This window comes from Epinephelus fuscoguttatus, linkage group LG5 (assembly GCF_011397635.1).
Source record: "Epinephelus fuscoguttatus linkage group LG5, E.fuscoguttatus.final_Chr_v1".
Classification (NCBI taxonomy): domain Eukaryota; kingdom Metazoa; phylum Chordata; class Actinopteri; order Perciformes; family Serranidae; genus Epinephelus; species Epinephelus fuscoguttatus.
Window position 1 is genome coordinate 2354190 of NC_064756.1, and position 25587 is coordinate 2379776.

A 25587-nucleotide genomic window follows, 5' to 3' on the forward strand; every position below is an offset into this window, starting at 1 on the left:
TCTTCTAGCGTAACAGACACACTTCATAACTTTACACATACTCGTTTACCATGCTGAGTGGGGACCCCTCCCCTCTCTGCTCCACCAATCTCCAGCCCGCACACTGACTGACAGCGTAGCCTAAACAGAGCTCAGCTGTTTATTTAGCCTAGCAATATCTCCGGACTATAGTAGCTGCAATGGACGACTTTGAACGCGATTTTGAAGAGTTTCTTGTAGCAGACACAGACCCAGAGCCATACCTGTTTGAGCCGGAGCACACAGATGAGGAACTCTATGTGTTTGGTGCTGAGCGGTCGAGAAGAGAGGCTGAATGCACAGAATGGGATTCGGTGCTACTGCTACCATCGTTGGGGAGACATATCATCAGGAGGAAAAGCGCTGCAGAGAGTGCATCACAAGGAGTGAAGTTGCATCTTCTTTTCCTCGCAGATGACAGTTCGGGTTCATTCTCTCCTGTTGCGTGGTAAGTGTGGTCCATTCGCAAACTTTATAACTAAAAAAACTTTTCACTACTCTCTATCGACGAACTACTACACACTCTCTCCTGTTTTCTCCTCCTTCTTCCTTCCTTCCGCTGTCTTCGTTGGTTCATTTATACACGTGGAACGCGTTCTCTGGCTGGCTGGATTGTCCGCTCGGGCTGCCGTACATACATGGTGGCGCAAGATGGCGACCTCGCTAAAGCAAGGCCCTTGATATATATATATATATAAAAGCATAATTATAAGGCTACGAAAACCGAATTTTATTTTATAGTGATTATACACTAGTATAAACATATTAATGGGTAGAATATTCAGATTCAGATTCAGATTGACAATAAACCATGTCAAATATTACACACTGGACCTTTAAAAGTCAAATTAGAGTATTTGTGTGTGATCGATGTTGTATGAAGAAGGCAGTTTTTCAAAAGGATGTTTAGTTGCATGCTCGTCTGTGTCTGTGCTCAGTATTAGCTAACAAACATAAACTTATCGAAATACCAGGACTACAAAGACATCACAGCAATTACTCAGCTACTCACGGTTGATGGAAGTTAAACAGTCTTGCTCAGCTTGTACAACTGAAATAATGCTTCAGTTGTTACATTATCAGTCCATGAATGGAGGGAAGAGTTGCTTTGTTGTGTTGTTTGTTAGCTGGTGGTTGTCCATTGTGAATGAGCCTGGTTTAGAAGAACTGTGGTTCCTGATTTCGTTTCATTTCATTCATTTCATTCATTTCATTCATTTCATTCATTTCATTCATTTCCTTCTGACATCTCCCCAGGGTATAAGGGACAAACAAAAATAGCCATAACAAATCAAGGCAGGTGGCAACCAATGTAAAACAAAACAAATAAAACAGAATTAGTGTACATTAGGGCTGGGTGATATGTCCTAAAAAAAAAAAAAAAAAATCTGATTTTTTCACAACAAATCCGATTCACGATTTAAATCGATTTTTCCCCCTCCTCGTTAAAAAAAAAATATATTTGCGGCCTGGTAGCACATACCTGGGGTCCAAAACTTTCAGCATGTGAATAAACCTCAGCTTTTCCACGGTAGCCTATATATGGGCACCACATCTCTTGCAATATACATGACGACTGCATCTGTGATCGCTTTCCACCAGACCCCTTTCTTATCATACGGCAGTGTTTCCCCTACCATCATATTGGATCACAACAGAAGTCATTTAAGATTACCTTTACTATAGAACAGGTCTATACCTTGTCCTTTTATTAAACAAACTAAATAGCCTTGTGTTACAGGCTGAGCCTGATGTGTGTGTCTTGTGTGTGTGTGTGTGTGTGTGTGTGTGTGTGTAGTTGATGTAGGAGGTATGAGACGTTAGTGCACCGGGTGTGGTGTGTGACGTCAGACGGATGCGCCCCAGGAAGAAAGTGAGGCATGTGCTATGTTGTTTACATCGAGCAGCCACAGTGAAGAAGCCTACGCAGTTCTGCATGCTGTTTTTGAGTTATTTCCCTCTATGTAAAAGTCAGACACTGATGAGAGAGGCTGTGCATCATCCCTGCAGTGCTGAAAATAAAGTGCCGTTCTTTAACGCAGATGAAGTCCCGTTGTTTATGTGTTGTTGCCAGAACGAGCTAACACAAGCTATTCTGGCCCCTGTTTAGTGACCCGTCCTTTACTGACCCCTAGTGGACACTTTAGGTAGTGCTTTTTCTTAAGTTTTGTTTTATCCTCCATGTTGTTTTCAGTTGAACAAACAGCAAGCTGCTGTGTTGATGCAGAAACAGTTTTCTCCTTCCGACTAAGCCTTGGGTTTTATATGTCTGTAAGTAAAGATCTGAAATACTGCTGGAGTGTTTTCATGAGGATTGTTCTAAAAGGAAGAATGTTATTTAGTTGTCAGATGAATGTTGGCTACACATGCTGGTCATTTGCTGCACTTTTCAGCTTATTCCTATGCAGGTCTATGCTAAGCTAAAAAGCTGTACAATTTATGCTACTTACCTGAGTTACCTACTCTTGCTGGATATTTATGTTAGATTAAAATACTTATCTGCCATGTTACCTGTGAAAAGAAGAAGTTAAAAAATAGTCATTTAAGAAGTAGTTTATTTCATTTCATTATATTCAGTTGATGAGCATTTCATACATGGAACTATTTACATTATCGTTATTATTTCATGTCTGCATATATGTATTTTGTGTACTGCACACTGATATATGCTTTGTATTAAATTTTTCAGTTTTACAAAAACAACCACCAGTAAAGCCACGTCTTTCTCAAGAACACGGATTATTGGAGTTTTTGTTCGCTATCTGTCTAGCCTTGCTCAGAACGCAATTGTGAGGACAGAATACAAGCTAAAGGAGCTAATGGTCTTGGGAGGTCCCTTGACTACGGTTCGGGGGTCTGCCAGCTTGGCGTTGGTAACACTTATTTATCTTATTTACACAACGGCATGTCATTTCTGTCCCTACATGGTGCGCGTATAAAATGCTCCTCTGCTCTCTGTGTCATGCACGGCGGTGTTCGGCCCTGATGCGTGCGCACACACACACAGACACACACACACAAACACAGACAAAGGTGTGCACACAAAAGCGCTGAAGAACTCATTCCCTTTCTTGAGAACGAGTTCTTCGGTGCTCGCTGCCATGTTGTTTGTGTATCAAGTCTTGTGGGAGGGGTGAGCCCACTCTGAACTACGGGAGCCCAGCGTGGAGCGGCGGTGGCCGATTTTAAATAGAAACTCTATTTTCATTAAAACAAATCGGCCTAAACTACAAATTCGCCCAGCCCTAGTGTACATACATAGTCTGAAGAGAAGAAAAACAAATCAAATCGAGAGAGACTACGCAGGATTTTCTTTAGAAGTTTCAACAAATTTGACAGAACCTTTACATTTCGAGATGACATTAACTTTTGAAACTTATAAATATTTGGATTTACTCTATAGAGCTGTCCAACAAACTCTCTTCTCTCTTTGTTAAAAAAGGAACACACAAGTACATAATGATATTCGTCTCCTCTATTGCCAGTCAAACAAAGAGTACATTGCTGAGGGACATTTTCACGGTCATACCTGCGCTCAGAGATAGGTAACTTATGATTTCCACACCGAAACTTAGACAAACAAATCCTTTCAGCAGGTCTTAACATAATCAGATAAGGTTCAAAAGTGAAATCAGTTTTAAACAATTTATAATCAAATCAAATCAAATCAAATCAACTTTATTTATATGGCATTTTTCATACAACAGTAACACACAGTGCCTGACAGAGGTTAAAAACAACAAAGATCCAAACAGAAAACAAAAAGAAAAGAGAAAAGCCCACCCACCCACCCCACAAAAAGCGATTTATCACATAAAAATGAGTTAGTAGCTAGGTAAGAATGATCTAAAACAGGGACATAAAATGCATAAAAACTAAAATCTATAGGCTAACAAAAATACCAGAAGATAAATGTTAAATGATATACGAACATAAAAAGAGGCAGGGTAAGAATATAAAAATAAATAAAAAATAGATAATAGATAGATAAATCAGTTATAAGAGGAATTTAAAATAGATAAATAAAGAGATCAGTTAAAAGCCTGATTAAAAAGATGAGTCTTGAGCCTCTTTTTAAAAACATCAACAGTCTCTGCAGCTCTGAGGTTCTCCGGCAGGCTGTTCCACAATCGGGGGCCATAATAATTAAATGCCGCCTCCCCGTTTTAGTCCTAACTTTGATATGGTAAAAGCAGGTCAGATAAATAAGAAGGCCCAAGACCGTTAAGACATTTAAAAAACGAATAAAAGAACCTTAAAATCGATTCTGAAGTGCACAGGGAGCCAATACAGCAATTTTAAAACTGGTGAAATGTGCTCCCGCCCTCTGGTCCTCGTCAGCACTCGTGCAGCTGAATTCTGAAATAACTGTAGGTTTGAGATACTCTTTTTGGGAAGACCAGAGAGCAGGGCATTACAATAATCTAACCTACAGGAGATAAAAGCATGCATCAGCACCTCCGTGCTGGCCTGAGAGAGAAACGGGCAGACTCTGGCTATATTCTTAAGGTGGTAGACACCTGCCTTTGTTATGTTTTTAATATGTGGAATAAAACAGAGCTCAGAGTCAAAAATCACACCCAGATTTTTTACAGATTGTGTTGGTTTAAAATCCTGTAGTTTTGGTAAAAGTTTCTCTCTCTGGCCTTCAGGACCAATGACTAAAACCTCTGTTTTGTCGTGGTTGAGCTGCAGGAAATTCGCTGCCATCCATGACTTTATATCTAAAATGCAGTTAAAAAGGGCATCAATTGGCCCTGTGTCATCAGGAGACACGGCGGTGTACAGTTGCGTATCATCAGCATAACTATGAAAGCTGATGCCGTGCCTCCTGATGACGTCCCCCAGAGGAAGCATGTAGAGATTAAAAAGAATTGGACCTAAAATTGACCCCTGGGGGACCCCAACTTTATCTCATGGGTTCCTGAGGAACATGTATCCATACTTACAAAGAAGTGTCGATCAGTAAGGTAAGAGACAAACCAGTTAAAAACAGTACCAGAGAGGCCGACCAGATTTTAAAATAAGAAACAACTGCATTTAATGCGGCCTGTAATTCTGAAGGAGTCTCTGTCAGTACAATCATATCATCCGCGTAAAGCAGGACATATAATTTCAAATATATCCCTATTTCACCATTCATCACATTGCAGCATTCAGTAGAGAAAAGTTGAAGTCCTTTGTACCATTTACTCACATATTTTTCAAAATCATTTAAATATAGTGCAAACAAAAGTGGTGATAAATTATCCCCCTGCCGCACTCCTACATTACATACAAATTGTTCAGACAAATCATAACCAGCCCTAACACAAGATTTAGCATTCTCATAAATATTATGTATCACATTTAATACCCTTCCATTTATACCAAATTAAACTAATTTAAGCCATAATGATGACTGATCTACCAAATCAAACGCTTTTTTATAATCAACAAAAGCACAATACAGTCTTTTTTTCTTATGCAGGTGCCATTCAACTAGTGAGTGAGGAACAAAAATATGGTCAAGGGTTGAAAAACCTTTCCTGAACCCTGCCTGCTCTTCTCCAAGAATTCATTTAGACTCTATATAAGCAGTTAGTCTGCACTTGGCGTCGGGTAGTTCTTCGCCCCCACGTCGTGCATTAAAACCGTTTGGAACACACCTACTCGTGGATTAACCCTTACATGAATAACATAAAACGAAATACTCCCTGTGCAGGAAACTCAACATAACACTTTGAACATGTTCAGGTCAAAAGGTTAGACACATACTGCGAGGCTTTTAGTCACATCCAAAGGACACAGATTACATGATAGAGAGCTGAACACCTCAAAGTTTCCACTGACGATGATGATGATGATGATGATGATGATGATGAGATAAAGAAGTCATGTTGTTCAGAACACAAAGTGGAGGTGCTGATGAGAGTTAACACAGAGCTGATAAGGTGAGTGTTGTCAGTGTTTGTACGACACTCACAAGGAGACCTCAGAGCAGAATGGCTGCAGTCACAGAGCTCTGCTTCCTGCTGTTTGCTCTCATCAACAACATTCATGCAGAAGAACTCATCACCATCAAGAAAGAAAGGGACTCTTACACCTTCCACCTCCCCAAGGAGGCCAGCTCCTGCCTGATCTCCAGATTTGTTGGTGAGGAGAAGCTTGTCCTGTGGAACTCCTCTGACCTCTGGTCCCACAACTCCACAGTACCTGAAGACTTGAAACAACGACTCTCAGTTGTCAGCAGGGAGAATGGTTCTTACATCATCCACAACCTGACCTATTCAGACTCCGGCCTGTACCAAGAGGAGTGTTGGACCGACGGCAAAGTCACATATGAGAGAAACAGCAGTGTCATTATCTGTAGCTCAGTGGATCGAAGACCTTTTTGGGTTGTGACACCCGGAGAAACAATGGACGTGCCATGTTCTGGAGCAGCTGACAATCTGGATTTCCTGTGGCTCAAACGTGACTTTAGATATGAACAAGAAATATGGAAGAAAGTTTTTGGGGACAATACGACATCAGTGATGGACGATGCTGGAGGAAGATACCAAGTGGAGAAAAACTCATCAACTCTGCATGTATTCAACTTCACAACAACACTGAAGACACAGTTCACCTGTCTGCTGATGAACCAACAGCAGTGTGTTAGCAGTGAACATGCAGAGTTACACCTGTTATATGAGACAATCTACGGCACAGTGGGAGAGACGGCTGTGTTGCCGTGCACTGTCACTGACCTCAGTGATGACCAGCCCCCACGTTGGAAGATGTACGACAATGTACTAAACACAACAGACCAGACTGTGCCTTCAGTGGACCAAAACTACTCTCTGGTGTTTTCATCACTGACATTAAATCACACAGGTCGGTATGAATGTAACACCTCTCTCAGTGCGAAAAGGTATGGTCTGGTGGTGTGTCCTAAATTTGGTCCTCCTGCTGTCGAGCTCTTCTCAGAGGGAGAAGAAGTCACTCTACAATGCAAAGACAGGGAAAAGGGAAGGTCGCCTGTTTGGTTCATCAAGTCAAACCAAACAGAAGGCAGAGTCGTTTCTATAGACACGAGGCAGACCATGAGCAGAGTGAGCATTGGCTCTGAGTGGAGTTTGGTTATCTCTAATGTCTCACTGAAAGACACAGGAGAGTATTGGTGTCCAGTTCTTGACCAAAATGATCAGTGTGTGTCATCAGTGAAGACTGTGTTAATGTACAGAGATCCCTTTGGGATTCACTCCACCTTCTACACAGTGAGATGCTCAGTGCTCAGTGGTCTGCTGGTGATGCTCTGTGTTGTTGTAGTGGCTGTGAATCAGAGGAGCAGGAGAGGAGAGCAGCTTTCAGCTCAGACACACAGTTAATATGCATATGTTCATTTCCTCACTGTCTGTCTGTGACAATGTCAAAAGTGCAAGAGGTGAAATAGAAGATGGGAAAAAAGACAAATGAATACAAAACAATCAGAATAATGATAGAAAGAATGTTGGGAGAAAAAGTTGACAAGTTTAGAAGTCAAGCTTTGATCCTGACAGGGTGCAGATATATATGTATATATGATATATATTGTAGTTAGTTTGTCTTTGTGTTGTTGTGGATCCATGTGATTATAGGGATGACTGCTTTGGGCTGCACCCTGACACACAGCAGGGGGCTGCTCTGTTATGTCATATTGTTTGGAATATTTTGGAACATTTCACTAATCAATCTTTGAACATTGCTTTCACCTCAGCTGTTGTTTTTGATCATTTGACTGATGTGTATCTTGTGTTATTGTACTGATGTTTGATTTGAAATGATTCTGTGATTCTTTTATTCTATGTGAAGGAATCTGAGTTGCCTTTTATGCATTTATAATTGTTGTATGTTGGGGTGTTGTCAGTGTTATATGATTGTTATTATACCCTGCTCTATAATAAATCAATAATCAAGTGTCTCTATAATCAAGGTGAAACATAAACAATCAGACCTGGTACCCACTTTTTACTGTTGTGATTGTGATTTGAATGATTAGAGACAACACATCTGTTGGTGTGTAAAATAGATCTCATATTCTATTGGAGATACAATGAAATGCTAAGGTCAGCTATGACAGTAAATTACAGGAAAACTACAAACAGAAAATTGGAAAAATAATGAGAACGTTTTACATTCACAATTATTTGCTGTGAAATGACGGCTAAAAGCACCATGAACATGTGCACGACAGCAGCATGAAGACACTAAAGGCAGAGACAGTGTGTGAGGGCTGCTGAGAACACATTACGACAAAATGGCTGCCTGTCTAAGGCCACATGGCCTCCAGGACAAAATGGCTGACCAGGGACGACTACAAAGAAGATGGCCAATTCAACACAGGGGAAGTTCTGCCTCACCACATGTGGTCGGTAAAAACAAAATAGCATTTGAGAGTGGAAGATTTAACTTCCCTCTCTGGCAAGGCAGCTTTATTTGTATGGCACATTTCAGACAGTAGGACAACTCAAAGTGATTTATAGAGTAATAAATTATAACATATAATAAAGGATACATATTTACATTAAAAGAGTAAAGAGAAAAAAGATATAAAAGGTCAAATTAATGACTTAATGATTTACAATTTAAACAAAATCACCATTAAAAACAGCAAAAGTTCAGACAAGAGGTGCAAAGATAAAAAGATTATTTAAAATGATTTAAAATGGAGTTTAAAAATCAGTTTGCAGTCATTACAGGGTGGAACAGACAGTGTAAGTTGGGGCTGTCTAACATCACCTGGGAGATTATTCCAGGTTTGTGCTGCATGATAACAAAACGCTGCTTCACCATGTTTTGTTCTGACTCGTGGGACGGTCAGTAGGCCGGCCCCAGATGTCCTCAGGGTCCCAGAAGGTTCAAATGTCACAAGCATGTCAGAGATATATTTGGGTGCTGAGTCACAGAGTGATTTATACACAAGCAGCAGGATTTTGAAATCAGTTCTCTGAGTGACAGGTAACCAGTGTAAGGATTTCAGAACTAGACTAATGTGGTCATATTTCCTAGTTTTTGTCAGGACCTGAGCAGCAGCATTGTGAACAAGCTGAAGTTGCTCAACAGCTCATTTTAAAACTCCTACAAACAGACCACTGCAGCAATCTAATCCACTGGAAATAAAGGTGTGGTTGAGCCTTTCAAGGTCTCACTTTCTTCTAACAGTGTTTTTAAATGGTAGCAGGCAGGTGATGTTACAGATTTGATGTGGCTGTGGAAGTTAAATGTGAGTGCAGGATAACACCAAGGCTTATTCTGTGACTCTTAGTTATAAGAGAGAGGGCCTCAAGGTGTGAGCTGACAATCTGTCTTTCTGTCAGTGGCCCAAAGACAGTGATGTCCATGCTACTTGATGGTTTGTGAACCCTCCAAACACAGTCATTGCTTTCTTAAAAAAAATTAAAAAAGTATATGATCCCTTTCAGTTGGTATTTTGTGGCACCTCCTTTTGCAGTCATTACTTCAACCAAAGATCGTCTGTAACCACAAACCAATGTCTCACATCTGCTTTTGGGGGTTTTTGCCCACTCCTCCTTCCAGAACTCAGCCAGTTGAGAGAGGTTGGAGGGACATCTGGCATGTACTGCCTGCCTCAGATCTTGCCACAGCATTTCTATGGGATTGAGGTCCAGACTTTGACCGGGCCAATCCAGAGTGTGAATCTTCTTTCTCTTCAGCCATTCCTTGGTAGTTTTACTGGAATGCTTTGAGTTGTTGTCCTGTTGCATAATCCATTTCTGTCCCAGCTTCAATTCCCTGACTGATGGCAGGAGATTCTGGTCAAGAAATTGTTGATAGGCCTGGGATTTCATGGTTCCCTGGATAATTTGGAGTCGTCCTGGTCCGGAGGTGGAAAAGCAGGCCCAGACCTTCACATTTCCACCACCATGCTTCACTGTTGGGGGGAGCTTCTTGTCTTGATATGCAGTGTTTACTTTTCTCCAAACATGGCGCCTGTGATTGTGGCCAAATAATTCAATTTTGGACTCATCTGTCCAGAGAATGGACTTCCAGAAGGCTTCTGGATTGTACAAGTGTTCTCTGGCAAAGTCTAAACGGGGAACTGTATTCTTTTTTGAGAGCAGAGGCTTCCTTCCAGCATCTTGACCATGAATGCCATGTCTATTCATTTTTTGCCTGATTGTAGACGCATGTACATTTATCCCAGATGCTGCCAGAGACGTCTGCAACTCTCTGGAGGGGATGTGTGGGTTGGTCTATACCTGAATTCTTCTTCTTCTGGTGCTTCTTGGTGAAAATTTTGATGGCCGTCCACTTCTGGGCAGAGCTGTGGTCATGCTGAATGCCCTCCATTTGTAAATGATTTGTCTTACAGTGGATGGATGGAGCTGACTCTTTTGGAGATGGTCTTGTGGCTTTCCCCAGTCGGGCTGTCACCATCTTCTTCCTGATGTCCTCGGATGTCTCCTTTCCTCTCGGCATTGTTGATCTGTGTGCCTTACGCCTTGGTATGTAAGTGGTTTGGTTGGTTTCCTCTCTCTTTTAATCACAGCTGCCCAAAACCTTTCCTAAGGATGTCTCATTTGATTGGTCTGCCTAACTGATTACTTAAGCACCCACATGTGTTTCACCTGAGTCTATTACCCTCTTGACTTTACCAATGCAGCTGTGGTTCACTTACTTTGCACCTACTCTGATTCCATGGTTCACGTAGTCTGCTGGCTACTCACACAGTTTGCTCAATACAAGTACATGAAACTGATGAACATTAATCTGACATTTTATTTATAAAAACTGTTGATGATAAAAAAAAAAAAGAAAATCATGGTAAAACAACAGAAAAATCTGTATTACTCAAGGGGTTCACAAACTTTAAAGCAGCACTGTATCTCTGTTGAGTTGGAGAAAATTTTGATGCATCCGGTCACTGATTTGCTCAGTACAGTGACACAGATGTTCCACAGGTCCATAATCACCTGGTGAAAGCTATATGTATATTTGCATGTCATCTGCATCAATACAGTAGGCTACTTTATTATTTTGTATGATTTGGCCTGATGGAAGCAAACAGAGACTACACAAGAAAACTGTACCCTAACCTTTGTCTGCCACGTGCTGTTGTCCCATGCATTTTCTGGTTGTCCTGCTGCTGCTGTTTGTCTTTGTCTTACTGCCTTTGGATGCTACTCTTGCTCTGTGTTGTTGTGCCTGATGCTTGTGTGCTAGACTGCAGGTTATTTCTGTAATGCTTGTTGTCACATGTGATGCTTGTTGTGATTGTATGTTAAGTAGTGTGTGTTTCAGAAATGTGTGGATGTGTGCTGCTGACTTTTTAACTTTTGACATTTCTGTTTTAGCCTCCACCTCGCTCTCTCAAGGGGCTTTGACTTTTGACAGGCTGTCGTTATTAATGACAGTTCGATCTTTATGACTTCAGTAAAATAAAATAAAACTCTCCCTGTGCAGGAAACTCAACATAACACTTTGAACATGTTCAGGTCAAAAGGTTAGACACATACTGCAGGCTTTTAGTCACATCCTAAGGACACAGATTACATGATAGAGAGCTGAACGCTGCAAAGTTTCCACTGATGATGAGATAAAGAAGTCACGTTGTTCCGACCGCAAAGGGAAGCTGCTGATGGGAGATGACACAGAGGTCATTAGAATAGTGGTGTCAGTGTGCCTCCAGCACAAAATGGCTGACCAGGGACAGCTATAAAGACGATGGCCAAGTTTGTTTTGTTTCTTTTTCTTTTCCTTTTTTCTGTATTGTTTCTTCTGTGTTGTTGTCTCTCCTTGTTGTTATTTATTACTTTGTTTACTACTGCACAGTGACCTTGAGTGTTTTGAAAGGAGCTTTTCAAATAAAATGTATTATTATTTTTTTTATTATAATTATAAGTCAAAGCAGGGGAAAATATGCCTCACCACATGTGGTTGGTAAAAACCAAATAGCATTTGAGAGTGGAAGATGTAAGTTCCCTCTCTGCATGTGTAGCTGGATGCAACAACACATTCTCACTCTGACCTCGTCACATGTCCACGTTTGGTCATGGACTTTACACGTCCACATATGACGTCCAAGGTACCCTGGGTGTGTTGGTTGTTGGCATTCTGGGACGCCGTGTCAAGTTGAGCCTGTTACATCCTCTGTACGTTTTCAAAACACACTTCTGTTTTCACAGGAAATGTACAGTTTGCATACAGTCTCTTTCAAAATAAAAGCACTACGTCAGTACAACACTACAAATTGGTGTTATTTTTCATAAACAACGCACACACTTGGTTAAGTTTTGCCAACACATGGACGTGGTTGGGTTTGGGAAAAAAGAACAGGGTTTGGCTTTACAGTCTTATGGGAAGTGAACATTGGCCTCCCGGTGAAAGTCAGTGGATGTTGGACCCATCCACCACCCTTCCAGCCCGCCCTACTCTGACCTTCGCCGCTTTAACTGTTGTTGTTGTCCAGCCATGTTTCCCCTTGATGCCGCAGGGTGCTGTTAAACAATGATAGCAACTGGCAGCATGTCATACCAATGTGAAAAGACAGCTTTTTGTCATAGTCTGTTGCCAGCGCCCACTGACCAAGTGCCAGTATTCAACGATTTCGCAGTGAGACTGGTTTGGATTTAAAAGTCAAATTAGAGTATTTGTGTGTGATCGATGTTGTATGAAGGAGGCAGTTTTTCAAAAGGATGTTTAGTTGCATGCACGTCTGTCTCTGTGTTCAGTATTAGCTAACAGACATAAACTTATCGAAATACCAGGACTACAACGATATCACAGCAATTACTCAGCAACTCTCGGTTGATGGAAGTTAAACAGTCTTGCTCAGCTTGTACAGTTGAACTAATGCTTCACCCACTTATTACATTATCAGTCCATGAATAGAGGGAAGAGTTGCTTTGCTGTGCTGCTTGTTAGCCAGTGGTTGTCCATTGTGAATGAGCCTGGTTTAGAAGGACTGTAGTTCCTGATGCAGTCTTTGTGGTGCTGTCTACCAGCAGTGAGGCTTTGCCTTTAGCCAGGCCGCCGTTGTAAAAAAGAATGAATTCTTAAATACTGACCTGGTTGAGTAAAGATGAAATGAATAGTATGAAACAAAACTCTCCCTGTGTAGTAAACTTAACATAACACTTTGAACATGTTCAGGTCAAAAGGTTAGACACATACTGCAAGGCTTTTAGTCACGTCCAAAAGACACAGATTACTTGATAAAGAGCTGAACGCTTCAAGAAGTCATGTTCGTCTGTCCACAAAGAGGAGCTGCTGATGAGAGTTGACACAGAGCTGATAAGGTGAGTGGTGTCAGTGTTTGTACGACACTCACAAGGAGACCTCAGAGCAGAATGGCTGCAGTCACAGAGCTCTGCTTCCTGCTGTTTGCGCTCATCAACAACATTCATGCAGAAGAACTCATCACTATCAAGAAAGAAGGGCACTCTTACACCTTCCACCTCCCCAAGGAGGCCAGCTCCTGCCTGATCTCCAGATTTGTTGGTGAGGAGAAGCTTGTCCTGTGGAACACCTCTGACCTCTGGTCCCACAACTCCACAGTACCTGAAGACTTGAAACAACGACTCTCAGTTGTCAGCAGGAAGAATAGTTCTTCTTACATCATCCACAACCTGACCCATTCAGACTCCGGCCTGTACCAAGAGCAGTGTTGGACCGCCGGCAAAGTCACATATGAGAGAAACAGCAGTGTCATTATCTGTAGCTCAGTGAATCAAAAAGATTATATTACACTGACATCTGAAGAATCAAGGGACGTGCCATGTTCTGGAGCAGCTGACAATCTGGATTTCCTGTGGCTCAAACGTGACTTTACATATGAACAAGAAATATGGAAGAAAGTTTTTGGGGACAATACGACATCAGTGATGGACGAAGATGGAGGAAGATACCAAGTGGAGAAAAACTCATCAGCTCTGCGTGTATTCAACCCAACAACAACAGTCATTACAGAGTTCACCTGTCTGGTGATGAACCAACAGCAGTGTGTTAGCAGTGAACGTGCAGAGTTAAACCTGAAGATAGAGACAATCTACGGCTCAGTGGGAGAGACGGCTGTGTTGCCGTGCACTGTGACTGACCTCAGTGATGACCAGCCCCCACGTTGGATGATAAACAAGAATGAACTAAACAACAGAACAAACCAGGCTGTGCCTTCAGTGGACCAAAACTACTCTCTGGTGTTTTCATCACTGACATTAAATCACACAGGTCTGTACTTGTGTAAAACCTCTCTCAGGGTGAAAAAGTATTTTCTGGTGGTGTGTCCTAAATTTGGTCCTCCTGCTGTCGAGCTCTTCTCAGAGGGAGAAGAAGTCAGTCTACAATGCAAAGATTTGAAGAACGGTGAGTGGCTTTTTTGGTTCATCAAGTCGAACCAAACAGAAGGCAGAATTGTTACTATATACACGAGTCAGACCATGAGCAGAGTGAGCATTGGCTCTGAGTGGAGTTTGGTTATCTCTAATGTCTCACTGAAAGACACAGGAGAGTATTGGTGTGCAGTTTTTAACCAAAACCGTCGGTGTGTGCCATCAGTCAAAACTGTGTTAATGTACAGAGATCCCTTTGGGATTCACTCCACCTTCTACACAGTGAGATGCTCAGTGCTCAGTGGTCTGCTGGTGATGCTCTGTGTTGTTGTAGTGGCTGTGAATCAGAGGAGCAGGAGAGGAGAGCAGCTTTCAGCTCAGACACACAGTTAATATGCATATGTTCATTTCCTCACTGTCTGTCTGTGACAATGTCAAAAGTGCAAGAGGTGAAATAGAAGATGGGAAAAAGACAAATGAATACAAAACAATCAGAATAATAATAGAAAGAATGTTGGGAGAAAAAGTTGACAAGTTTACAAGTCAAGCTTTGATCCTGACAGGGTGCAGATATATATGTATATATGATATATATTGTAGTTAGTTTGTCTTTGTGTTGTTGTGGATCCATGTGATTATAGGGATGACTGCTTTGGGCCGCACCCTGACACACAGCAGGGGGCTGCTCTGTTATGTCATATTGTTTGGAATATTTTGGAATGTTTCACTAATCAATCTTTGAACATTGCTTTCACCTCAGCTGTTGTTTTTGATCATTTGACTGATGTCTATCTTGTGTTATTGTACTGATGTTTGATTTGAAATGATTCTGTGATTCTTTTATTCTATGTGAAGGAATCTGAGTTGCCTTTTATGCATTTATAATTGTTGTATGTTGGGGTGTTGTCAGTGTTATATGATTGTTATTATACCCTGCTCTATATCAATCAATAATCAAGTGTCTCTATAATAAAGGTGAAACATAAACAATCAGACCTGCTACCCACTTTTTACTCTTCTCATCATGTAGGCTGTCAGAAATGTGGTTTTCTGATGTCACTAAATAAAGGTCACAGTAAAGTGTGTGCACACATCCAATCCTAATATTGAGGCCAGGTGCAGGAAAGCAGATTGAGTGGAGGAAAATGCAGAGAATATCAGTCAGCTGGATTCTAGCTCCCAAACTTTGATTTGAACTCAACAGTCATGTTGTGGGGACTTGTGTTGACTGTAATGATGTGGTGGAAGGAGGAAATTATATTAATAATAATGACTTTATTTGTATAGCACAGTTCATACAGCAAGCGAAGCTCAACGTGACAAAATACAGATAGAACAGGGTATAAGATAAATAAGATTCAAATACACACACACACACACACACACACACACACACACACATAAAAAATATAAACACAGTTTGATACCAATTAAGTAAATGAAAGCTACATAAATACAAGTCTAAAAAGATTTCAAGGTTTTAAGATTTTGTTTGCAGCTGTCGACTAAATCAGAGTCTGACGTCCTCTGGAAGGCAGTTTCAGAGACGAGGGCCTGAGACACTGAACGCAGCATCACCGTGCCTTTTAGTTCTACTACATTTAGTAGACCAGAGGTCGAGGACCTGAAGGATCTACAGGGAATGTATCTGACCAACATATCAGATTAATAGTCAGGAGCCAGTCCATGAAGAGATTTAAAAAGCAAGAGAGTAATGTGTTCTCCATGTTTAGTCTTGGTGAGTAGACGTGCTGCTGCATTTTGGATCATCTACAGTTTGTTTAAAGGTTTATTTGAGAGGTCTGAGAAGAAGGCATTAAAGTGGTCCAGTCTGCGTGAGATAAAAGCATCAACAAGTTTTTCTGTGTCTTGTTTAGATAAAGAGGTCGCAACGGGCAATATTTCAAAGATGTTAAGTGCATTTTTGGTGACGTTTCTCACTTGGGGTTCAAAACACAGGTCACAGTCAAAGATAACACCAAGGGGGGCGTCGGTGGCTTAGTGGTAGAGCAGGCGCCCCATGTACAAAGCTGTTACCGCAGCGGCCCGGGTTCGAGTCCAGCCTGTGGCCGCTTGCTGCATGTCACTCCCCCTCTCTCTCCCCCCCTCCTCACACTTGACTGTCCTGTCCATTAAAGGCAAAAAAAAAATGCCCAAAAACAAAAAAAGATAACAGCAAGGTTCTTTACGTCATACTTTTTATTCACAGCCAGCTTTTCTAAATGATATTACATTGAAATTGCTTTTCTTTTGTACCAATGGTTAGAACCTCAGTTTTGTTGCTGTTGAGTCGCAGGAAATTTTGGGACATCCACGTATTAATTTGGCCGATACAACGAGAAAGTTTTTCAGTTGGGATTTTATCATCTGACAAGAATGACATATACAGCTGAGCATCGTCAGCATAGGAATGGAATTCAGTGTCATGCTCTCTAATGATATTTCTCAGAGGAAACATGTACAGATTGAAAAGAGTGGGTCCCAGAATGGGCCCCTGGGGGACACCACAATGGACCTCAGTTTTAGAAGACAGTGACTCACCCAGGGACACAACATAGTCCCTTCCTGTCAGATAAGACTTGAACCAGGTTAGAACTGAACCTGAAATGTTCAGATGGGTATGAAGCTGGTTTAGAAGGACGCTATGATTACTGGTGTTGAAAGCTGCCTTTAGGTCAAGAAGGACAAGAACTGAAATCTCTCCTTCAACAAGTTTCATTCTAAGATGGTTTACAGCTTTTACTAGTGCTGTTTCAGTCCTGTGATGGAACAAAAGCCTGATTGAAGAGTCTCTGTGTGTCTGTGAGAATTAGACACACCCCCATGTGTCTGTGGAAAAGGATCCAATCTGCACATCAACTGCATGACAACTGTTGTCAGGTGAAGAGGAGCATGTGAAGGCGGGGAGCAGAGAGCAGCACAGATAGTAGAATAGACTGATCTGAGAACAGCACCATGCACCTGTTTGGAACAAACTAGGATATTCTGCAATGGAACCAGTTTCTCTTCAGTCTCACGTGACGCTTCAAACATGGACACTCTTGTTTCCAAGCAATAAATCATCCGTTGGAATCTGACTGTTTCATTCCTGTTTATCTCCCTAACTAGACGTGACAGGTTTTCTGTGTGTCACCACAACAGTCAACATTAACATCCATCTTGTCAGGACAGAGATCCAAAAACACAATGCAGGCCAACCAACTGGAACAGATAACAGACAGGAAACAGGTGACAGATGCTAGAAAGCAAAGGCATGAGGCACATGGTGACAAAGTGACAAGGAGTATGTCCCAAGTCTCTTAATTTTATACTGCTAACTCCTAACTCCTGACTTGAACCGGAAGTCGTTCGAGGTCCGCCATCTTTAAGGCTGTCTCATGTGTCTTATTCCTGCCAGTAAGGAGTTAGCGTTAGGAGTTAGGAGGGATCTGTTAGGTGCGATGAGTAAGGTAACACGAGAGGTTCCTAACAGAAAGAGTTTTACAGCTTGAGGCCCTGACGTATAAATACCCGCCCCCTGCATCTGGCTCATTTGAACGAGATGGCGGAGAAACAGCGCAAGTGTACCCGTTACATGCATTCTTTGCAATGAAACACTGTAATTCACATGCCTACGTGACTACAAAGAGTAACGTTAATGATATTTCCTGTAAGACTGTCATGTTGTAATTAAGTTTATTTCGTTCACAACCCGTTGCGTTGTTCAGCAGACTGTCGGTGATGTGTGGCTGTTAAATGTACAGCTTATCATGTCCAGAACCACACGTGTTGATATAACACCACGCACACACACACACACACACACACACACACACACACACACACACATTTGCCCATCATTAATTGTCCTGCATGTCATGTGAGTGGAATAATGTTTAATAGCTTGTAGTTAATATTAATTATTAATATTAATATTAATTAATATTATTACTTTCATTTATGTTGTTGTAAGCTACTGTCATTACAGTCTGTCCTGCATCTCTCTCTCTCTCTCTCTCTGTCTCATTGTGTCATACGGATTACTGTTAATTTATCATGTTGATCTGTTCTGTACGACATCTGTTGCTCGTCTGTCCGTCCTGGAAGAGGAATCCCTCCTCAGTTGGCTTTGATTAGTGAATATAATGTGACTTGGGATGTACGCCAAACACTGGCTCCGTTATGCAGCAGATCCGGCTGTGCTGCCGTCATCAGAAAAGGACGTCGCTTTACGTGACGCTTCAGAGTAAGGCCGTCTCATGTCTCTTATCAGCAATCCTCGCTCCTCACTCCTCACTCCTGACTCCTTGCATGTTTTCCTAATTGGGAGGGACTAAATAGTTAAGGTGACTAGGTTAGGTGGTTTGCAGTAATTTTAAGGGACTTGGGACGGACCCAAGGAGTGTGTGGAAAAGGGCCGCTTAGAAACTGCAGGGCTGATGAGGGAAAGTGGAAACAGGTGTGTAGGTGCGAGGGGACGTCAGGTGAGCAGGACTGGAAAGAGAGTCTGAGGACATGTTGCATTGCAGGTCCCACAGTCTGTGTCTCCATCTGCTGGTTGAATTGTAGAACTGACGTTGACACAGGACTTTTTAAAAGCCTTTTAGTTTGTGACATTTTCACCTGATTTAACCATGAAAAGCTTCACTGAGATTAAAGATCTGCTTTGCAAGATTGTCCTGGACGAGAAAGACAATAAAGGCTTGTTGTGTCCAAATCAACCAGTGTGTTGTGGTTTTCTTTGAATGGGAACATGTACAGAGGTCTGATTGATTGATTGATTGATTCAAAACCAAAACAGTTTGATATAAACTATACATGCGTAGAAGTGGATCTGTTACCAATTTAGCAAATTTCTTATAAAATTCTGGTCCATAGCCATCGGGTCCTGGAGCTTTACTGTTTTGTAGGGATTGGATAGTATCAAATAGTTCTTCTGTAGTTACTGGTCTACATATATACATCTCTATCGTCCTGTTTCAATGCAACCGAATTCACCTGTTCTGAAAAGCTACCTACCTCTTCTGAAGTACTATCAAACTCTGATGTATATAGTTTTTTGTAGAATTCCAACATAATATTATATATTTTTTTGGTTTCAAATTGTTTACAGCCAGTGGCGTCGACCAGAGAAGAGATGGCTTTTGATTCATGTCTCCCTGCAGCAAGACGAGCCAGTAAATGGCCTGGCTTATCCCCCATTTCATACAACCTGTGTTGAGCATAAAACATTGCAGATTCACCCTTTTGCTCGTCCAAGGCTGATCTAGCGAAACTACTCTTCTGGAAAGATTGCTGGATGGATTTTGTTTAAGTTCAGCTTTCAAATTTGCCAGCACTTTTTCCAGCTTTATTTGTTCCTCAAGAGCTTTTTTTTTTCTTAGCTGCACTATATGAAATTATTGCACCTCTTAAGTAGGCCTTGGCAGCTTCCCATAAAGTTGATGGGCTTATATCCCTAACATCATTAAATGTCATATAGGCTTCAAATTGCTCCTTAATATATGTCATGAAAGGGGGGCTGCTCAGAAGATACGGGTCAAGACTCCACTGGTGAGAATTAGCATCATGGAAGGGTGGAGAGAGACATATATGGACAGGAGAATGATCAGATAGTGTGCGAATTCCTATGCCACTTTCCTCTAATCTATCCAATACCTGTCTAGAGGTGAAAAAATAATCAATTTGTGAAAAGCTTTGATGAGGGTTTGAAAAAAAATGTAAAATCCCTTTCCGTAGGGTGTAGAACCTGCCAGGCATCAAACAAGTTTAGATCTGTGCACATTTCCCTAGTAACTACTGACCTTTTGGAGGGGGGAGTCATTAAAGGTGGTTTATGACCTAACTCTGGATTTACCACACAATTAAAATCTCCACCCAGGATGGCGATAGGAGTTAACATAGACGAGACATCAGATGTGAGTTTAGAATAAAATGTAGCTCATGTAAACGTTTGGTGCATAAATACAGCCTATCATGATGGACTCCCCATATAAAGTACCCTTAATCAACACATATCGCCCCTCCACATCTTTTACATATTTTTCAATATCAAAAGGGATGTTTCTATCTATAGGTGTTGCGGCCCCTCTCCGACTTGAACAAAATGAAGAAAAGTAAATTTGGCCCACCCATTCTCTTTTAAGTTTCTCATGTTCTGTATCTGTCACATGGGTCTCTTGCAGCAATGCAATATCTGCCTTCTCTTTTTTGAGCCATGTAAGAATTTTCTTACACTTCATAGCATGATTTACCCCTTTTACATTGATTGAAATTATTTTAGTTGAACTCATAGCCTTATATAACAATTAAAAAAATACATAATACTGAGTCTTCTGATTATATACAATTTATCAGACACACTATAGCTTGTATTGTGCAAGTTGAAAACCCTATTGATAAAGGGGTAGTCCTAAAGGAAGTGGCCCTAAAAATCCCCAAAATCCCACTGAAAAAAGAAAAAAACTCCCATTACCCCTAAACTAAGACACGTGATGCTGAATGGACAAAGCCTGCAAAGCCAGACAAGAACCGTTGCAGTCCACGTCACAAGGATAGCAGTAGAGTCCATTATCCCTCCCGAGAAACAGTCCCTAACCAACAAATCACTCCCCCGCTCCCACAAACTGAAGACCCATATAGGTTATGTTCATGCCTACACTCAATAAATCTCCTATAAACAAGTAAAAAATATGAAAATAGCAGAAAAAAGGGAGGTACACAGAATCCCAAACCTTCATAATTCCTATAAATATTTAAATTATAGTTGGGAGGAGAACCTTCCACCATTTTATAATCACTTTGAAGGCTTGATTTGAGTAAGGATGAACAAAAAAAAGCATACAATAAATTAATAGAAAAATAGCCTATATGTTCAAGAACCAAAGCTGATTCAGTGTATTAAATATCTTTCTGTATGATAACAAATTACTCTGCAGACAACTAAATTTAATCTAACTCACAGCCATCAAAACCTTTGGTAGAACAGAGTATAAAATGAGAAATAGTTGAAATCATATCTTGCAGTCCAGATGGCTTCATGTATCAAATTAGAAAAAAAAGTGTATATATATATATATATATATATATATATAAATATACACACATCTATAGGCTATGAATCCTTAAGTAGTTCATTTTGGACCTTGTAATAGGCCTAGTCTGTATCACAAATCCACATCAGATGATCACCGACCTTTAATCCTTTTACTCCGGTATCTGGGTTACCTGTCCCATGCCGTTCATGACTCTCTGTGCCTCTCCTGCATCTGTGAAGGTAAAGGTCTTCTCTCCATATGAAAGTGAGTGTAGCAGGGAAGGCCATACGAAACCGGATTTTTTTCTTGATCAGCTGGCCGCACACATCTTTGAAGCATCTCCGTTGCTGAATAACACTTGCTGTGAAATCGAAGCGAATGGCAAACTCCTGTCCATCGTGAGCCAGAGGCTGTCTGGATTTAAATGCTGCAAGTATTTTAATCTTGTCTGTGTAGTTGTGCAGCTTCATCACGGCTCGGGGCTTGTCTCGGTTACCTGGCTGCGGTCGGCCAGGTGTGCGATGAGCTCTGTCCAGATTGATGGTCCCCCTCTTAGTGTCAAGGCCGAGCACAGAAGGGAGCCATGATTCCAAAAAGATAATGGGCTGTCGTCCCTCAGTCCCCTCTTGTAGCCCAGAGATCCTGATGTTGCCACGACGGTTGCGGTTTTCTTGATCCTCAAGTCTTTGGGTTAGCATGGATATGGTCTCCTCGGCCCGGGCTAGCTGTGATTTCATGGTGGAGATGTCATCCTCGGCTGTGGAAATACGGCATTCAGCTTCCTCCATACGGTGATCATCGCTCTCTAACCGTGTGGTGATAGAGTCTCGTGTCTCAGAGAATTTAGACAGTTTCTCCTCAAGCACCGCAGCGACTTTACTGGTGATGTCTTCAACAAGTTTGTCACTCACATGGTCTGATGACACACAGGCTAGGTTAGCTGCACCATGCTGAGGTTCAGTAACCTTACTTGCGTTTTGCAGCCGTCGCTGCTCTCCTCTAGTTCATATGCTCTGATCTTTTTAGACACGTTTCTTTGTCTTTGCATGAAGAGCTGTAACCACACTTGGCTGACTAGGTCCACAAATATATGTTTTTAGAAATGTATGGAGCGGGAGCCAGGTGCTGCGTGTCCTCTCAGTGCTGCGTCATCAAGTCGCCCATTAATTAACTTGATTAAAACAAATCTGGTCCTTTAAGGTACAAATTAATGTGTAATTACCTGTGATGTAAATTCTGCACATTTTAATGAGTTTTACACTTTGAAAATACTCAAATGTATTTGTAATAAAGGTGATTTGTTTTTCATTTTATTTATCCATTGAAATGTATCCTTTTAACTGACAGCCTGCAGATGATGCATTAAAGTCTTCATAAGGCAGGTTTACTGTATAATATGTCATACAGGTGAAGGTCACATGATCAGCTCCTCTATCAGCTGCAGAGTCAGCTGATCAGTCTGCACTACAAACATTTCAAGTCAGAACAAAAGCATTGAAAAATAGTTTTGAAATTACCCATCAAGCTAGCTCGAAACCCCGGGCTCACATGGACTTATGTGTTCTCTGTTTCCTCCTGGTTGGTCCACAGTGGAAATTCATATGAAGAAATTTGCAAGTTGAAATTGTTGGTGTCCCGACAAATGAAACCTCACATACATTCATCACATACACTCCTGTGTGGCGTACCTGAGGAGGGACTTGAATCACAGACTCCACGTCAGCAGTCGTGTCCACCACACTGGTCCAACTTGAGCTGAGACACACATGCATTGGTCCACAGAGGGCGACTGGAACACACCACAGAAAATACACTGTGGGCCCTGCACCACATGAGCAGCATCAGGCTGCATCAACGTCCACAAAATCCCCAGAAAACTCACTCAGCAGCTGAAATAGGAACAAAAAGCTGTTGTGGTCTCTTCATGGGCTAAATGTGTCTCAGCCAGTGAGAGTTAAATGCAAAGCAGGCGAAGAGTGAAGGAGAGGACATGCAGAGAGGGATGAGACGACCTTCACACTGTCGTCACTCTCTGTCTGCTGTTTGTTATTGGACTTGTGTGCTAGTCATGGATCGGCCATAATGAACACCATGTTGGAGCACAGAGAGGTTCATAACTGTACCTGGTACCAGAACACTTTGATATATTTATTATATTTCCTTAAGCTCATCTCTCTCTCCATCACAGATGTAGACACATACACACATTATGTCCATGTCTCTCTCACACACTTGTCTCTGGTGGTTTCACCACATCTCTCAATAATCTGTGTTTGAAGACACGACAGCCTCAGTGGTTTTAGATATGTCCAAAGGACACAGATTACTTGATAGAGAGCAGAACGCCTCAAAGTTTCCACTGATGATGATGAGATAAAGACGTCACGTTGTTACGGCCAAGAAGAGAAGCTGCTGATGAGAGTTGACACAGAGCTGATAAGGTGAGTGTTGTCAGTGTTTGTACGACACTCACAAGGAGACCTCAGAGCAGAATGGCTGCAGTCACAGAGCTCTGCTTCCTGCTTTTTGCTCTCATCAACAACATTCATGCAGAAGAACTCATCACCATCAAGAAAGAAGGGCACTCTTTCACCTTCCACCTCCCCAAGGAGGCCAGCTCCTGCCTGATCTCCAGATTTGTTGGTGAGGAGAAGCTTGTCCTGTGGAACACCTCTGACCTCTGGTCCCACAACTCCACAGTACCTGAAGACTTGAAACAACGACTCTCAGTTGTCAGCAGGAAGAATATTCCTTCTTACATCATCCACAACCTGACCCATTCAGACTCCGGCCTGTACCAAGAGGAGTGTTGGACCGACGGCAAAGTCACATATGAGAGAAACAGCAGTGTAATTGTCTGTAGTATAAGGATTGAGCAAGAAATGTCTTTACTGAGACCTGAAGAAACAGTGGACCTGCCATGTTTTGGAGCAGCTGACAATCTGGATTTCCTGTGGCTCAAACGTGACTTTAGATATGAACAAGAAATATGGAAGAAAGTTTTTGGGGACAATACGACATCAGTGATGGATGACACTGGATCAAGATACCAAGTGGAGAAAAACTCATCAGATCTGCGTGTATTCAACTTCACAACAATGTTAAAGAAAGAGTTTACCTGTCTGCTGATGAACCGACAACAGTGTGTTAGCAGTGAACGTGTACTGTATCACCAGGAGCCAGAGTTTCTCTATCACTCAGCAAGGGAGACGGCTGTGTTGCCGTGCACTCTCACTGATTTCAGTGATGACCAGCCCCCACGTTGGGTTAATGTCACCTCCAACACTGAACTAAACAACACAACAAACCAGACTGTGCCTTCAGTGGACCAAAACTACTCTTTGGTGTTTTCATCACTGACATTAAATCACACAGGTTTGTATGACTGTAAAACCTCTCTCAGGGTGAAAAGTTATTATCTGTTGGTGTGTCCTAAATTTGGTCCTCCTGCTGTTGAGCTCTTCTCAGAGGGAGAAGAAGTCACTCTGCCATGCAAAGATTTGAAGAAGGGTAGGTCGCCTGTTTGGTTCATCAAGTCGAACCAAACAGAAGGCAGAATCGTTACTGTAGACACGAGTCAGGCCATGAGCAGAGTGAGCACTGGCTCTGATGGGAGTTTGGTTATCTCTAATGTCTCACTGAAAGACACAGGAGAGTATTGGTGTGCAGTTCGTGACCAAAATAGTCAGTGTGTGTCATCAGTCAAAACTGTATTAATGTACAGAGATCCCTTTGGGATTCACTCCACCTTCTACACAGTGAGATGCTCAGTGCTCAATGGTCTGCTGGTGATGCTCTGTGTTGTTGTAGTGGCTGTGAATCAGAGGAGCAGGAGAGGAGAGCAGCTTTCAGCTCAGACACACAGTTAATATGCATATGTTCATTTCCTCACTGTCTGTCTGTGACAATGTCAAAAGTACAAGAGGTGAAATAGATGATGGGAAAAAAGACAAATGAATACAAAACAATCAGAATAATAATAGAAAGAATGTTGGGAGAAAAAGTTGACAAGTTTAGAAGTCAAGCTTTGATCCTGACAGGGTGCAGATATATATGTATATATGATATATATTGTAGTTAGTTTGTCTTTGTGTTGTTGTGGATCCATGTGATTATAGGGATGACTGCTTTGGGCTGCACCCTGACACACAGCAGGGGGCTGCTCTGTTATGTCATATTGTTTGGAATATTTTGGAACGTTTCACTAATCAATCTTTGAACATTGCTTTCACCTCAGCTGTTGTTTTTGATCATTTGACTGATGT

General features: G+C 41.7%; 2 protein-coding genes across 8 annotated transcripts in view; both read left to right on the forward strand.

The window, feature by feature from the left end:
• LOC125888423 (uncharacterized) overlaps positions 1-14968 on the forward strand; it is a 70463-nt gene extending 55495 nt beyond the window's left edge. For 3 of the 6 annotated variants that reach the window (XM_049575801.1, XM_049575796.1, XM_049575800.1), the window contains exon 2: positions 7424-7906. The gene's annotated coding sequence lies outside the window, so the exon portion shown is untranslated. Of the gene's footprint in view, positions 1-7423; positions 7907-14755 lie in introns of those variants that run through there. The other 3 variants (XM_049575802.1, XM_049575799.1, XM_049575797.1) reach the window with 2 other exon arrangements.
• Positions 5937-25587, forward strand: LOC125888425 (uncharacterized). Of its 2 annotated transcripts, none has more exons than XM_049575803.1 (2): positions 5937-7012; positions 24837-25587. In XM_049575803.1, the coding sequence occupies exons 1-2, from the start codon at positions 6003-6005 to the stop codon at positions 25189-25191; spliced, it is 1365 nt and encodes a 454-aa protein (XP_049431760.1). In that variant the 5' UTR covers positions 5937-6002; the 3' UTR covers positions 25192-25587. The 2 variants fall into 2 exon arrangements, with proteins under 2 accessions (XP_049431760.1, XP_049431762.1); XM_049575805.1 differs by having other exon boundaries at positions 5937-6873; positions 24698-25587.